This window comes from Pygocentrus nattereri, chromosome 29 (assembly GCF_015220715.1).
Source record: "Pygocentrus nattereri isolate fPygNat1 chromosome 29, fPygNat1.pri, whole genome shotgun sequence".
NCBI lineage: Eukaryota > Metazoa > Chordata > Actinopteri > Characiformes > Serrasalmidae > Pygocentrus > Pygocentrus nattereri.
This window is the reverse complement of record NC_051239.1, coordinates 9,254,514-9,271,117: the sequence shown is the minus strand read 5'-3', so window position 1 is coordinate 9,271,117 and position 16,604 is coordinate 9,254,514. Positions and strand designations below refer to the sequence as shown.

General features: G+C 41.5%; 1 protein-coding gene across 4 annotated transcripts in view; it reads right to left on the bottom strand.

Annotated features, from left to right (window-relative positions):
* Positions 1-654: 654 nt before the first annotated feature.
* The window catches only part of aak1a (AP2 associated kinase 1a), a 66,817-nt gene continuing 50,867 nt past the window's right edge, over positions 655-16,604 (bottom strand). For 3 of the 4 annotated variants that reach the window (XM_017696323.2, XM_017696324.2, XM_017696326.2), the window contains one exon: positions 655-2,295. In XM_017696323.2, coding sequence (XP_017551812.1) covers positions 1,451-2,295 — 845 coding nt within the window. In that variant the 3' untranslated portion in view covers positions 655-1,450. Of the gene's footprint in view, positions 2,296-5,945; positions 14,356-15,092; positions 15,174-16,604 lie in introns of those variants that run through there. The other variant, XM_037536034.1, reaches the window with a different exon arrangement.

Genomic DNA, 16,604 nt, shown 5'->3' with positions numbered 1-16,604 from the left:
AGAAGGGGTTCAAAGCGGTCAACGATGCACAGCAAAATCTCTAATTATAGGAATCCTCCAGCTGTTTTCAGCCCAATCTCTATCTGAGCCATTGCTATCTTACGGTCCATTAACAATACAGGCAACATTGGTATTAATTGGTATCAGTATCGGCCTGAGGGGGGGGGGGACGGACGACTGATTCAGTCCTTTAACAAATCCACCTTGGAACAGCATGCACTAATGAATGAATTGAGTTCTATACATTTTACAGAAATGTCTTCTTAATTAAAGGGTTTAGATGCGAAACAAAGTCATTACAAGTGGTTTGATGTGAAATGCTCCCTTCTAGAGAAACGTACTAAGTCATAAACATTCTGTGGTAGTATTACACAAAATGAAGCAATGAATACGCTGTTTTACGCTGAGACACAATAGTAGTTTTATAATAGCTTTGAGATGAAGGTTTTAGCCTAAAACACATTTTTTAACATCCACTCATGGCAGAGGGGTACATACAGGGCGTTGTGATGCGATGTGACCAGAAGAAAACGTTTTTTTCAGATCTACCACTATTTTACCATCGTCAACATTACATATAAAAACTCACGATGATGTGCAGGTTCACTGGTGGTAAATGACTATATTTGGGTTGTAGATATCACGAATTCTGGTTCCTATCACCACCACAGTGAAGAAATCAGAGTTGCTAGGTTTCTATAGAATGAAACATTTCATGTCAAACCACTTTGAATGGCTTTTTTCCCCACATCTCAATGATTGAATTATGCAAAAAATACTGGAGTGGTATAGGATGATCCTCAAGGTGTCAATATCGGCAATGGAAAAGAACGTTTTCTCTAAGGACGATGAACTTCAAGAGAAATTAGAACAGAACAGATTCGAGAATAGGTTGAAAAATGTTGGAATATTCCTTTGAACTTTTTTAGACACTGTGCTAGACCTCAAAAAACAAGCTCTCTCAGCATAGAAATAAACTGAGGTAGGCGGAGTACACAATCATGATTGGTCAGTAATATGGGAATGACACTACAGGCTGTAGGAAAAGCCAGTTGTTGTAAATACCATCACTCTGCACAGTATGCATGTGCTGTTCATTCTTGCATAATATTTCATGTTACGTATGCTAATATTCTCTGTGCAGCATATTATCAAAGGCATTCATACCTCAACACCCCTAGGCCAAAGAAGCTTGGGCTGCTTTAAAAGAAAGGCTAAAAAAGATAATAAATTGGGTGCAATCTTGCATGGTTGAAGCCCAGCTCTAGGAGAGAGGATGCATCGTCTTTTCAAGCTTAGTGCATAGGAGTTCTTAGGGGTGATCTCAAATACGAATCAGGACTAAGCCTAGCTTTGGACTGATTTACAACTTTCCCCATTAGAAATCCCATTTATTCTAGGCTTATGCTCAATCTAGGTTTGAGAAACTAGGTCCTAGAGTGCCGAAACATCAGTGCTTCTCTTGAGGGCCTTTAAGATAAAAGGGCGCAGAAACGAACGGATCACTAGCGTTTACATCAGGCGTCCAGGAGCGCAGGGCAGCAACAGGGCCTTCGTTGCCTTTGTTTGACATTCCTAGATGGGCCTTGTCAGGTTCTGATGCCAAGGGCCCTTCATAATGTCTGGAGTATTTGGTTAAAGCCTGTGGTCGGAAGGGTTGAGTGGCTACTTGACCAAGGATGCTCTGATCTTGGCTTCCAGGATAAGAGGCCACCAACTGGGAGTGATTGAATCCAGACTGGGCAGCTAGATGGGGATACACCACTCCTGCAATTTGAGTTTCCTTTCGCCTTCCGAACGGGGCCTGGAGAAACACGTCGGGTTGTTGAGGCTGGGCCAGCGGACGAGGAAATGGCGCATTTGCAAACACGTCCCCATCACTATCCTGTTCCTGCGCAGCCTGGAAAGGTGCTTTGGAGAAGATGTCCACGTTGGGGTCGAGCTCTGAATGGCAGGTTTGTCCCTGGGCTTGGGGCAAGTGGTTCTGAGAGTGTTGATGCGCAACCAAAGTGGACTCAGCGATAGCGCTGGGCTGCAGATTCGAATATGTGTGAAGGTTTCCAGAAGCAAGAGTCTCTTGTTCTTCATCTTCGTCAGAGTCCTGCAACAATGGTCTAGAACCACTGCAATCGTGGCTTGAGGCTTCGTCACCACTCAGCCTCAAGGTTGGCTCTTCCTTCCCTTCACCTTCATCCTCCTCTTCTTCATCGCTGGAATGAAGACAGCTCTGACTGAGGTTTTCAGTTTCACCACCCTCTAAAAGGGCTTCATAGCCATTAGCCTTCCCCTTTACCTCTGCAGAAGAGAGAGAGAACCAAAAGAACCATATGAGTGAGGTAGCAAATGGCAACTGCATTGAGTAACTGTATTAAAGTGTGTAGTAGATTCAGCAAGATGGCATCATAACAACCTGGATGAATAACTTTTTCTAATATCGTTGTAGGCGTAAAACAGCGCCATCTACTTCCAGCCCTGGATGATCAGAATCCAGCAGTTTCCAGCTCAAACACAACTAGTTAATCTGGTAACAAAGGGCTAAATTGAATCAGCTGGGCAACAAGCAAGCTGTGCTAGTCTAAGGCCCCCCAGAAACCAATCAGGAGAACTATAAGAACTGTGGTCGCGGATGATGACTGTAAGAAATGCTGCACTATGTAGTGCCATGTTGCTGATTCTTCCCTAAACAAGTATCAGAATATACAACACATGACAGTATTTTCACGTTAAGCCCACTCTTTCTGAGAGGAGAGATGGAAGTAGAAGTAAATTCACAACACAGAGCAAGTGGCTACATTATTAAGCTACTATAATGAATAATGCAAAAAACACATTTACACAAACACAATATGTTCACAAGCAATAACCCACAACAAGCTATGGACAAACACATACCAAGTACAACCCTACTACACATCAACCCACAAATAACAGCTACCACAGAAAGACTACAGCCTTGTTTCCACACAGTGTCAAAAAGAAGACCTGAAAACACAACTATCTTTGGTGCGAAGAGTGCTGCAAATAAAAACAAAGAAAAAGCTTTTTAAGTGGAAAAAAAGTTAAATGCACGTGCAAATTGCCGAGCGATAGCCTTATCGCTGCACAGAATGTAATGGTAGGCGCAACTAATATCAAGATCCATGGAAACAAGGAGCGCAACACAGACAAAGTTAGACTAAATATACAGATATGTAGACAGAGTGACTCTTACCTTCAGACTGTGGACAATGGGCAGTGCATGTAGGAAAGGGTTAATAAAGCAGCAGACTAGAGCCCAGTACCTATTCTCTAAGACAGGCCCCCATTTCCCATTGGCTTTTGTTGGGAAAGGAGTCGCTAACCGAGTTGCCAGGTAAGAGCTGTTCAGATGGGGTTGCTGCCATCAAGATTTGCACTACCAGGTCTTTTTTTAGGGTAGATATCTCAGAAAGGAAAAGCTGGGTATTGTAAGTACATGAGGATACTGGAGCAGAAAGAAGAGCTGAGTCCTAGAACCTAGAACTATAGGGAGATTCACTCAAAAGAGGCCCTGAATATTCTGCAATAACTCTTGGTAGGACGAAGCAATCTGAATGAAACAATGTGCAACACGCTCCTCAGCATATGGAGCTTTAAACAAGCCAGGATGCCCGTGTCTGAGCAATGAGGTAGGCCCCGGACAGCCGTTGCAGGTTTGACCTCTGTTTGCAACTTCCGGGTGCATACCCCCGTACCCCTTCATGTGTCTGGCAGAAAATGGAGATCACTTCCAGGATTGCATGTAATCTAATTGATCACACACACATCAGGGTATGTAGCATTTTTTTTTGGTTCAGATTGCTTCATCCTAACGGAAGTTACAATAGAATATTCGGGGCCTCTTTCAAGTGAATCATCCTGTAGTTTAGTTATTAGAGGTGAGAATCAAGAGGCCCAGAACATGTTTCAAGATTTATTGTACTGTGATGCATTGCAATTTATTACTTTATTATTTACCCTGGATTTTTACCCAATTTTTGTCTCAAATTTTATAATGGCCAGTTTCCACCCACTTGCTAGGCTTTCCTATATATCATAGTGCTACCAAGCTGTGAGGTGAAGGCTTGCATATACCTCTTCTGAGATACAGAAAACACACTGCATCTGTTCAAACTGGTGTTAATGCCATATCATTTGACAGCTCCAACAAGCTTAAAAGAGAACATTAACTGGCAACTCTGCATTACATCCTACCCAACCAGACAGTGAACACAATTATGCTCCAATTATGCATCGCCAGGGATGGAACTCGATGGCGATGACTATTACCAGTAATTGCCATGAAAGCTCATGTCATAGGCTAACTTTTCCTAAGTGTACTCCAGTAGCCGTCATGCACATCAACTATTATGACACCTGCCAATTACTGGTAATAGGAACATGCCTGTTATATTACTAAACAACAACACAAATTCATGGCATGGTTATGCCAACGCTATATAGCAGGGTTCAACTACAGTGTCACTGCAACAGCAGGGTACCTAGAAGATTTTTAAGGTTTCTTTAAATCTTCTAATTAGTAATTTCAACTATATTAAGGACGATTTTCTCAAAAAGTATTAGATTTTCTGAACCATAATGGTTCACATATAAGTATTACATGGTGGATAAGCAGTATGGCTGTGTGTCTAGGAGTGGCCTTGAGGCATGGGAACAAGAAGGCCTTCTGCGAGTGTCAGCTTTGACTTGATGGGACACACAAATACAGCTGAAGTCTGTTGGTATCATGAGAACTTTAAAGTCACTACTGGGAAAAGTGTAAACAGAGCAGAAATAAATTAAAAACAAATCCAAATGTAATAGACGAAGCAAATAAACCTTGAAGGTTTGGGCCTGAGAATGTTCTTGGCCTTCAGCATTTTTTGGGGGTGATTTTTACCCAAGTTTCTCACGAATTTTGTCGCCTTCAATTCCACCCGCTAGTTAGGGCTCCCCCAATCACACAGTACCATCAATGCTAGGAGGGTGAAGGCAAACAACAAGCTTCCTCCGAGACCTGTGAAGCTGCCGCATCTTTTCGAACTTGTGCTCACGCAATGTCAGTGGACAGCTGAACGTGCTTGGAGGAAAACGCCAACTGCCAAATCTTTTACATCAGCTAACAGATGCCAGTGCAGACTAGCATCACGTTGAGTGATTGGGGGCAAGGCGGGAGGCATACTACCCACCCAGAGAACAACCCAATTGTGCTCTCTTGGATTCCTGGCCACGGATGGCTACAGTAATATTTTCTGTGGTTTATTAATATATCAAATTCTCTGTGGTTTGGAAACAAGGGTGGCAAAAACAGCCATGACTTTTGGAGATAATGGCTTACAAATCAAAAAGTTTGAAATATATGGGAAGAGCAAGGAGAAGCCAGGTGTTGACCCCTCCTTGCCCAAAGAGAGTATAAAAAGCGTGGATTTTTGTGGGTTTGTTAGTTTCGCCAGGGCCAACTCAAGAATAACACTTGATGCTGGAAAGCCTTGAGCTTCAATCAAAGAATTGTGCCTTTTCCTGACAACTCTGGTGTTTTGAGTTTTATTTTAGTTGTGTCGAGAGCAAAGCTGAGGAGATTTTCCACGACACTAAGTTCACCATGCCCAATGCCAAGTGTTGGGCTTTACACATCTTTACACATTTCAGAGGCTGTTACTGCAGCAAAGGAGGACAAATTCCCTTTAACATGCTCGGTTTGAGAAGAAACAATGGATGAGCAGGTGTCTACACTCTTTATGTATGGTGTATGTCAGAAACCGTGTAGATGTTAGAAACAGTGCGGAACAAAAAGATAAAGAACAACTGTGTTGCACTGCAGTTCATAAATCTGATTCTAATTCAGATCAGATTCAAATTCAGCGGCAGCTGTTGTCAACCATATGTTGCAAGCCTTGCGTCAATGAATGCAGCATCTAGCAGAACAAACTCAACACACACTCACAGTATCCATTGACATTTACATGTTTATTCACCATCGTACTCTTTTTGAAATTCATGTTTCATCTCATAAAAATAGAAGGAACACGCTGATAGATAATACATCTTGTCTCCACATCTGCAGTCAAGTATTGATCAGATTCTTTTCATTACGGTATCATTATTTTCTCTTGCTGACTGGAATATGCAAGTTGTACACCGCAAAAAACACAAAAAGGTCGGACTACTGGCAACGCTAAACTACTCAGCCACACCGCAGGGTGTATGTCTACGAGTAATATGAAGCACTACTGTAGAATTGCATAGGTTAGCCACACAAACCTGCCAAAGACCTAACAACATGTACTGCAGACAGGGCAGGGGAAAAAGACACTGGGACAGCGAGAGGCTGACGGTAATATACAAGTCTCATTTACTATATTAACTTGACTGTAGACAGTTTACTACATTTGCATCAACACTATCATACAGTAAAATAAAATAAAACCATATTCTTTGACTTGAATCAAGTGACAAAGTACACTACACTAGCAACAACATCTCAATGGAAATGATGCCACGTTACAGTAGTGCTTCCACATATGCAAACGTGCTCCGATTACGAATGGCAGGCGGTGGTGCTTTTGATATGTGATGGCGATTATAAATCTAAAGCTGAGGGTGAAGAAACTTGTGCTTGTGCTCCACTAAAGCCCACCCAGCTCTAGATTGAAATGATGAATGTACACTGGCTGCCAAAAGTTTGGGGACACTTTGCCTTCTATTGAAAATTTCACTTTCATTCTTACTTTTAAATTATTACTTTTAAATACTGCTAATCCTTTGGCTACATTGACTTCAGGGTCAGAACTACTTTAGTAGTTGAACAGCACATACTGAAATTCTTTGAAGGCTCAGAATTATACTTTCTATATTCAAGTTTTACTGTGAATAGTTCCTAACTAAATATTACTGGAGTAGCCTGTTCACCCTAGACCTGTGGGCAGTGGTGGTACTCCTAGGGGAGCCATTGGCAAATCGCAAAAGTGTAGACATTTAACCAAATATAAATTGAAATATGGTTGTGATAATTATTTGCAAACATCATATTTATGTGGTGCTTACTGATCGTTCAGGCAAAATTCTAGCTAATTATGTTTATATTTTCAGTGCCTGTCAGGATACAATGTTTCACTTCAGATTATATGGAATCCACCCATCATATATAAGGCGTAAAACAATTCGAGTCAAAAGGAAAGAATCCCAAAGATTGAGCATCTACAACTGAAGTGGCTGTCGGTATCATAAAATGAGAAAACCGGGAAAGCCAAGCACAACCGAAAGAAAGACAATACAGCAGTGAGGATTTCTTGTGTGCTGGAACTAAAAGAAGACCAGCTATCACTCTGTGCTTTTGTCTTATCAAATGAGGGATTGACGCCAAACAAATTACAGCATTACTTCAAGATTAAACATGAGTGTACACAACCTATCCCAATAGATTCTGACTGCAGACATGCACTCTCAGCCAGATGCACTCTCAGCCCCAGTGACGTCATGTGCACATGCACTCTCAGCACGATGATTTTTGGCTGCTGCTGCTTAGCGATATCATCACTTTGTCCATTTTTTGTCCATAACTCGTCTAGACTTACATTTAACACACCTTGCTGATGAAAAAGATCATAGAACCCATTAAAAATGTCTATTGGTTCCTGGTGGTTTTCACTAGTCGCTAATGGTGCTCTGTGTTTTCCTGATGTGTTGATACCACAGTGTGAAGGATTCTGATAGTTTCACCAGATGTTTTGGGACTGATTCCACATACGTTTGATCATTTCCTAATGGCTGCTAACAGCAACCATCAAGCCAATCCCGATGGGAAGAAAAACCATCAGGTTTTACTCCTAATGGCCCTGCAAACACACGTTTTGGTGCCCTCAACGTCATTTGCAATGCAATTCCTAAATTATAAACGTTGTCTGACAACTAGGAGGTTGTGACAACGTTAACGAGACAGTAAAAATAATCTGTACTACTTTGACAACCTCCTACAATCTTTAATAAGTTATTTTAATCAATATTACAGTTTTTGATAATATTACAAATTTTGATAAACCGTTGTCAGCCTGGCTTTCATGAGTTTCAGCGGTAGCCGTTTTATCTGTGAATAACAGACATTCATGTCTTATCGTCGTGGTAGATTTTCTTTTGAAAGTTTCTATATTTAATTACCTTATTATCAATATGGCAATGTTAATATACATTCAGTGTGACTCTTGCTGCCCAGCAGTACGTGGTTCGCTGTTTTCCTCATAAAACCGACAAAAACACTGTCATGGCACTGAGCGTGCACTGACGTCATCAATAGGCTGGCGGTGCACGGCTGCAGCCAGACCCTTCTCAGCCTATCAAACTGAGCTAGACCTTCTTGCACAACCGTCCTCTTTTCAGCCTGATACTCAGCACTCGGCGGCTGCCAAACACCAGCCATTTCATCAGGTGAGTCCGAAACAAACAATCAGAATGGTAAAGCTTGCGGGCCACACAGTCTTTTGTGGTCATTTGTGTGGCCTGTGAGATGCAAAAGGCCTAGACTTGGTTAAACAAAGCTATTTACTTCATAAAGACTTTCACCTCATACATTTTTATTTCAGTAAATGTTTAAATTTTGCATAAACATGACATTTGTAACAGAGATCCTGCTGGTGTGGGTTTCCTCTCTTTCAGTGATGCGTAAGAAAAGCAATTAGGCTCCCCCTTCTGGTGCTATTATAAACACGCCTTTCTAATGATTAGAAGATCCTCTGCTTATCATTGAAATTGCAAAGTAATCATTAAGCTGGCTCAAGTTTCTTTTCCCTGCATTTAACTGCCCTAATTGTTTCGGCCCAATGGCTATTTAAGAGGCTGATGAGTGCTCACATCATAACAAGGGAATAAAATGTGTGGGTTTGGCTTTGTTCCCAAAGAAAGGCTTTTGTCAGCTCCTCCAGTTTTTGCAACATTGCAAGCTAAACATCTTTCTTTTCAACATGTTAAACTCTTGCAATTATTTATCTAAAAACATTGAAAGAAAAACAACAATGTGAAGCGTCCCCAAACATTTGAGAGGCAGTGCAATTTCCTGCTGCTCTGTGAGGGAAGAAAACAGCACAAAAAGGAACTGACGTGGATGTTAAATGTTCAAAGACCATGAAATCTCAGGAAAAAAAGAAAGAAAAAAAAAAGACGAAGAAGACGAAAGGGAGCAACGACCTCAGGAAGTCAATTCCATCATAAGCCCAGTACAACAAAGAAAAGGAAATGAAGTCTGGAGAAACACTCTCTCTTTCTCTCCCTCTCGCAAGACAGTATCAGTCCTTTTTTTTTTTTTGAGAGGAAAAAACAAACAAAAAAAACAGACAAACGAAGGATGAAAAATCTAAGTTTACACAGCAGAAAGACAATGGATTGAAAGTTAAAGCTTTTTTCCAATCACAGTACTCAAATTCAGAAAGCAAATCTCATGAGCTCTGATAAAGCCAGTCAAAAACCAACACGCAGTAATCTTCCTTCATTAATAGGACATTTATCCACAGCAAAGCAAAGGTAAAATGGCTCATTCTTAAATACGGAGGAGAGAGAGGGAAAGAGAAGAACAGATAGCAGAGCTAAACACTTTCAAACACTACAAAAACTCAAAAATAAAGTCTTTCATAAACTATAAAAAGAAGAGTCATCAGAACAGATTTCATATAGACACTTCAAACATTCATCCATAGCACTATCAACAGCTACATTTAATGCGAACACAAGATACTTTGCATTTGTTTAAATGACCAATATTCTTTCTAACTATACGTATAAAGAGCAACATCAATGACCTTTTGACCTGCCTCCTTTCTGCGCTCTCCTTTAGGATTCTGGGTTACTGGTGCTAATGGTCAGGGTAGGTTTCAAATTTGGCAGCACAATTCGACAGCTCTGCAACAGCAACAACAAAAAAATCACAATTCCAAGCCTTAATTGCGGTATTAGAGAAGAGTCTCCTCGCCAACGTTAGTACAGCGCAGAAGCTGCTCTGAAAGAAACGCTCACAAAGATCAACACATTTTGGTGGAATTACTTAGCAAGGTGGATGACCAGGTCTGTGCGGGCAAAGCAATCCTTTTACTGAGATGACATTGTGGAAAGGAACGGTAGTAAACAGTTTAACTGGGTTTTGGGGGTGGAGGTTGGGACAGAGTTCTCAAGGCTGCATCAACCACGAAAAGACACTGTCCAAACAAACAGAGCATTAACAGAGCAAAGCTGGCATTAAGTCAGAGCTGGCCTCATTAGAATACATGAGTATTTGTCTGTTATGGTGAAAACGGTTTCTCTTTTTAGCATTCAGAATCTACACCTTTCCATAAACATCATAATCGAAATTTAATTTCATCAGTGTGGGTCTTCAGGTAGAGCTCTGACTGTTAGCATATTGAAAATTAAAAAAATAGAGTTGGCTCAGTTTAGAATGCATCATAAATTCAGGCCAGCCATCCACATAACCTTGCCTCACTTCTAATATGGGCACTTCAGATAAAAGACAAAAAAGGCCTCAGAAAGATGCTGCTAATGTGTGGGAGTGCTTCAAATTGTGGATGACGAGAAACACTTCACTGCTGTCGGAACCAAATCTCATATCAAATGGTAACTTTACAGGAGAAGGAAAAAACATACTTTAATGTAAGTCAATGGAACCAGAATTTTTTTCAAGCAATTTTGGGCTGAAATGTACATACAATGTAAAGGACAACAGGCATTTTCAAAATTATGTAAAACTGAAAAACAACAAAAATGGAGATGCAAGGTTTTGGCCTGACAGCAGCGATTTGCAATAAGAGGCTGGTGTACCATGGAGGCACGAAAAGTTTAATCATATCAAAACTGTATGTTTAGTGATACGTATCCAAGTACTGCCATGTGTTCAATCGACACTGCCTCCATCTCATAACTGCTTCAGGAGGGAACAGCAGCTTGTTTTTTTTTTTCTAATTAAAGAATTTTACAGCAGATTTAATATTTGGCAGCACAATTCAGCAGATCAACAAAATCACAATGGCAAGTCTTTATTTTTGTATTAGAGAAGAGTTTCCTCCACAAGGTTAGTACAGCACAGGAGCTGCTCTGAAACACACACTAAAAAGGTCAACGCATTTTAGTAAATTACTCAGTGAGGAGGATGGCTGGGTCAGTGTGTGGAAAGGAATCCTTTCCTTCAGATAACATTGTGAAAAAGCACTGGGTTCTAGGTGTGGAGCTTTGGATATATAGTTTTCCCAAGCTTTACTCTTTTGTAACAAAGACTAAGCAGTAATTCGCATCTTATGCTTATCTTAAGCCAACAGTCAAGAAGCAACAGGTAAACATAATCAAGTGAGGGTCACTTAATGATTAGTGTGGTCATATTAGATGTACATAAACAACATAAACAAATGTACATTGTGCCCTAAGCTCAGCTTATTAAAAAGCTTTGCTCCACACATGAGTGTTTTCTTGGAGTGTTTTGTTTTTCACTTGCTGTATTTTCTTCCTTCACATTCTCAGGTTAATTGGCTGTTGGAGCAGGCCATTCAGATTGAGTCGCTGACCAGCATACACTACCAGATTGTGCTCAGAGCCAGGTTGAAAAATGCAAATCACCCGATTTTGTCTCCAAACTGTCGACTCCAGACTGACCCAAAATCTGTAGAGCCACCAAGGCACAGACTCAGTCAGACTGAGAATCAGGGCTTAAATCGGGGTAAAGAAAATTTACATAACGCATACCCAGCTTAAGAACATATGCTGATGCTTCCAAGAACATGACCGATGATGTGTCCAAAAGCATCAACAGATCTGCGTACAGACGACAATCTCCACCACTAATACTAACAAATGCTTTAAATTAAAATGATACTTTAAAGCAAAAACTCCTAATCACCATGTCACATGTTCTGAGACCTCCTCCTGACTGCGACTGCACTTTGGAGGATACTGTCATCATTAATTTGGCTACAAAAGTGTAACTGGGCTAGTAATAAAGAACAGAACTGCGAATTTCACCATCCACTGTCATAGCGTCTTAGCTCAGCTTGGTTGCATGACAGCCTTTATGTCCAGTGTAAGCAAGTCAGCTAACGTTATATAATGAAAATATCAGGTTTTTGAGCCACAACTCTGGTTTGAACTAAAACCACAGGTTTTAACTGTTTTTTAATTTATTTTTGTTTTTACATTTTTCCGCAATTACATTGATGTTGCTCTTTAAAACCGACAAGATATGAACATGATTCATCTCCACGATGAAATAAACCTTGTTAATGACTACTAGGGCACATTAAGCAAACCATGGAGGATTTGGTTGAAAGGATGAAGATAAAAAGCATAAGGAGGAACACAAGCAAAGGAATGAATGAATAAATGAAGGGATGAGTGAAGAGGCAGAACAAACGAGTGAATAAATAAAAATGTGAGCATATATCCAGGATCTGACCTGAGAATGTAAATAAAGCTAAATTTCTAATTTCTGATCAAAGGTCTTAGTGATCACGGAAGCGCATACACGGCGGCGTAAACACACTGAGTGAAGGGATATACCTGTAATACTGCTGATATGTCTGATATATCTCAATATTGCACATGCAGAGCTTGGCATATACCATAGCTAGAAAGAGTACTGGCTGGGCCTACGGTCAGTCTAAGCACAGCAGGCAGGAGTATATGCCATCAGGAGTAGCATCAAGGCCCAAGGTTTGTAGTACTGCGATATGATACGTGCATCATCAACTGGACACGTCTAGTAAAGCTCAGCAGAGGGAGATCCCCTTTATGCTCTAATTCCTGCCCTCCTACCATCTTGGGCAGGATGGGATGTGCTATTTAATTCAGTCAGTGTCATGCAATAAGATAAGAAGGCTGGCATGAATCTTTGGACAGGTCAATGCTTCTGCTTCGAAAGGAACACCAGCTCCGCTTAAAGCGATAGTGCGAACAAAAAGTCAAATTAACCCCAAATGTGGTTGATCAGGCAATTCATGTTAGATGTTCAAAGTTTGGACAAAACAGGAAAAAGGACAAAATTATGGACGAAACTCAAGCCACAACATGCTACTATTGTGTCTAGCTACACACCATATTTTGTTTTTTTACACTTAATTAACACAACAAAAACACATCAAATCAACTTTTAGATACTTTTAGAAAAATCTATTAGAGATGACTTCAATGGGAAACCACTGATTTTTCATTACTGTTCAATAATCCAATTGCTTATAATAGTGTAACAAAGTAGCCTGATGTGAAATGCTGTTCTAGAGAGCCTTGCCAACTCAATTTTCACAGCAATTGTGATAGGAACCAGACGTCCAAAGCATTTAATGCCTCCAACAGCCACCCCTCAGAATGTTATTACATAAAATGGTTATAAATACACTGCCTGCTGTAGAATACCTTTGAGATCTGATTTTGTCCTAGAATGTGTTTTTTAAAACACATTTATGGCAGAGAGGTACAAGCAAGTTGCTGTGTGGCAAATTAGTTTCCAAACAAAACTTTTTTTTGCAGATTTACCCCTATTTAATCAATACCAACCAAGAAGACATGTTTAGGTTCACTGGTCAGTTTGAATAGTAAATGAAATGGCTATATTTGTGTCAAAGACATCATAGTCCCTAGTTCTTATAACCACCACTGTAAAGAAATCGAAGTATCACTCTTTATCTACAATGCACTCAAACCACTATAATTGGCTTGGGCATCTCAAAATCAGTGGAATTCCCCTTTAACAGCTCAGCACTGTTCAAGGCAAGTGTGCGATGATTTCGCTGTGTGCTTGTATAACGTCAATTTGCAGCTATAAGCTTCCATTTTTTGTTAGCAATAATAGCCTCATAACTCCACTGTAAAGACAATAAAGCAAACTCCTGACCCTAAACACGTCTTGGCTGACTGACCAACATTTGGGATAAAGGAAAAAACTGTTGTGTGTTTTTTCAGTCAAACTGTCGTTTTAAAGTGCAGTGTGTTCATTTAAGATCTTAAAATGTTGTCATGTGGGATCAGACGTGGATAAAGCATGGGAAAAGTGGCATGGAAATGATGTGGAGCAACAGAAAAAGAATGGCACACTGGGTCAGATAGACAGACAGACAGAACGACATGGGAGGGGGAGGGTTTTTCAAGTCAATATAAACTTCAGGACACAGCCTTCTGGGATGCGATTAGGTTTTTTCCAAACCATAGTGCTTGATCTGTGATTTAAACTCTAGCTACGGTTAAGAATTGCACATTTCCCCTGCATGTTTCACTGTCTCTCTCTCTCTCCCTCCCCTCCCCCTCTCTGTGTCTTCTACAAGTCGATGAGCTGGTCCACCAGCATCAGGGAGCAGGCCAGATTGGGAAGACTGGTCTCTGAGCTGCCACTGTTGCTACCACCTAGAAGGTGCCAGAAAGATGCAGAGACAGAGACAGAGACAGAGAGAGAGAGAGAAGAAAGAATGAGCAAGGTGGTAGAGACAGATGGTGGTTGAAAAAGAGAAGAAATGGGGGGAGAAGAAAGCAAAAAGAATGTGTTAGATGGAAAGGATGGAGAAACATGCAAAATAAAAAGAGAAAGGAAAAAGTAAGAGCGAAAATTAACAGCAAGCATGAAACAGCATGGAATAAAGAAGGCAATCAAATCATTGAAAAGGTGAGAAAAAGGTAAGACAAATACATGAATATTACGGAGGAAAGAGGGAGAAAAATAAAGAGAAAAAAGGAGGTTATTTGTGAGTAGCCACAGCATTTCAGAGATGGTTAGGAAAAAAATTCTGAAAAGAATGACTTTCACTTGTGATCTCATGTTTTGCTCCACAGCCTAACAAAACATGTGCATCTATATAGTAATATGTTGACCATAAAGCATGTTAGTGTAATGACTGATAGGGCGTGCTGCTTTCTAGCAATAAGCTGCCACAGTCTTTATGAGATGAGTACAGGTGGCTGGGGGTAAACGTGAGTACAGGTGGCTGGGGCTTAGCAAAACTAAGATGGTCTTTCACCTCAAAACCTCACCAGCAAAATCTGGACCACAGCGTTGCCAATTATCTATAGTGATGGTTTGAATGAGGTCAGGAGATGATATGTTATGGTTCTAGCCCTGACCCTGTTGCCTCGCACCTGTCCCTTACCTTGGTTGGGGGTTTTGGAGATGAGGACTGGAATAGGGTCGAACTGACTTTCGGGGCTTTGATCCGGAGCAGAGTCCAGGGCTGAGGAGAGTAGGGTGTAGAATGAGTTAGATAGAGAGTGGGGTATAGAGTGAGTTAGACAGAGAGTGGGGTGTAGAGTGAGTTAGATAGAGAGTGGGGTGTAGAGTGAGTTAGACAGAGATTGGGGTGTAGAGTGAGTTAGATAGAGAGTGGGGTATAGAGTGAGTTAGACAGAGATTGGGGTGTAGAGTGAGTAAGACAGAGAGTGGGGTGTAGAGTGAGTAAGACAGAGAGTGGGGTGTAGAGTGAGTTAGACCGAGAGTGGGGTATAGAGTGAGTAAGACAGAGAGTGGGTTGTAGAGTGAGTTAGACAGAGAGTGGGGGTGTAGAGTGAGTTAGACAGAGAGTGGGGTGTAGAGTGAGTTAGACAGAGATTGGGGTGTAGAGTGAGTTAGACCGAGAGTGGGGTGTAGAGTGAGTAAGACAGAGAGTGGGGTGTAGAGTGAATAAGACAGAGAGTGGGGTGTAGAGTGAGTTAGACCGAGAGTGGGGTGTAGAGTGAGTAAGACAGAGAGTGGGGTGTAGAGTGAATAAGACAGAGAGTGGGGTATAGAATGCGTTAGACAGAGATTGGGGTGTAGAGTGAGTTAGACCAAGAGTGGGGTGTAGAGTGAGTAAGACCGAGAGTGGGGTGTAGAGTGAGTAAGACAGAGAGTGGGGTGTAGAGTGAGTTAGACAGAGATTGGGGTGTAGAGTGAGTTAGACCGAGAGTGGGGTGTAGAGTGAGTAAGACAGAGAGTGGGGTGTAGAGTGAATAAGACAGAGAGTGGGGTATAGAATGCGTTAGACAGAGATTGGGGTGTAGAGTGAGTAAGACAGAGAGTGGGGTGTAGAGTGAGTAAGACAGAGAGTGGGTTGTAGAGTGAGTTAGACAGAGAGTGGGGTGTAGAGTGAGTTAGACAGAGAGTGGGGTGTAGAGTGAGTTAGACCGAGAGTGGGGTGTAGAGTGAGTAAGACAGAGAGTGGGGTGTAGAGTGAGTTAGACAGAGAGTGGGGTGTAGAGTGAGTTAGACAGAGAGTGGGGTGTAGAGTGAGTTAGACAGAGATTGGGGTGTAGAGTGAGTTAGACAGAGATTGGGGTGCAGAGTGAGTTAGAGAGGGGTGTAGAGTGAGTTAGACCGAGAGTGGGGTGTAGAGTGAGTTAGAGAGGGGTGTAGAGTGAGTTAGACCGAGAGTGGGGTGAAGAGTGAGTTAGACAGAGAGTGGGGTGTAGAGTGAGTTAGACCGAGAGTGGGGTGTAGAGTGAGTTAGAGAGGGGTGTAGAGTGAGTTAGACCGAGAGTGGGGTGTAGAGTGAGTTAGACCGAGAGTGGGGTGTAGAGTGAGTTAGACAGAGAGTGGGGTGTAGAGTGAGTTAGAGCGAGAGTGGGGTGTAGAGGGAGTTAGAGCGAGAGTGGGGTGTAGAGTGAGTTAGAGCGAGAGTGGGGTGTAG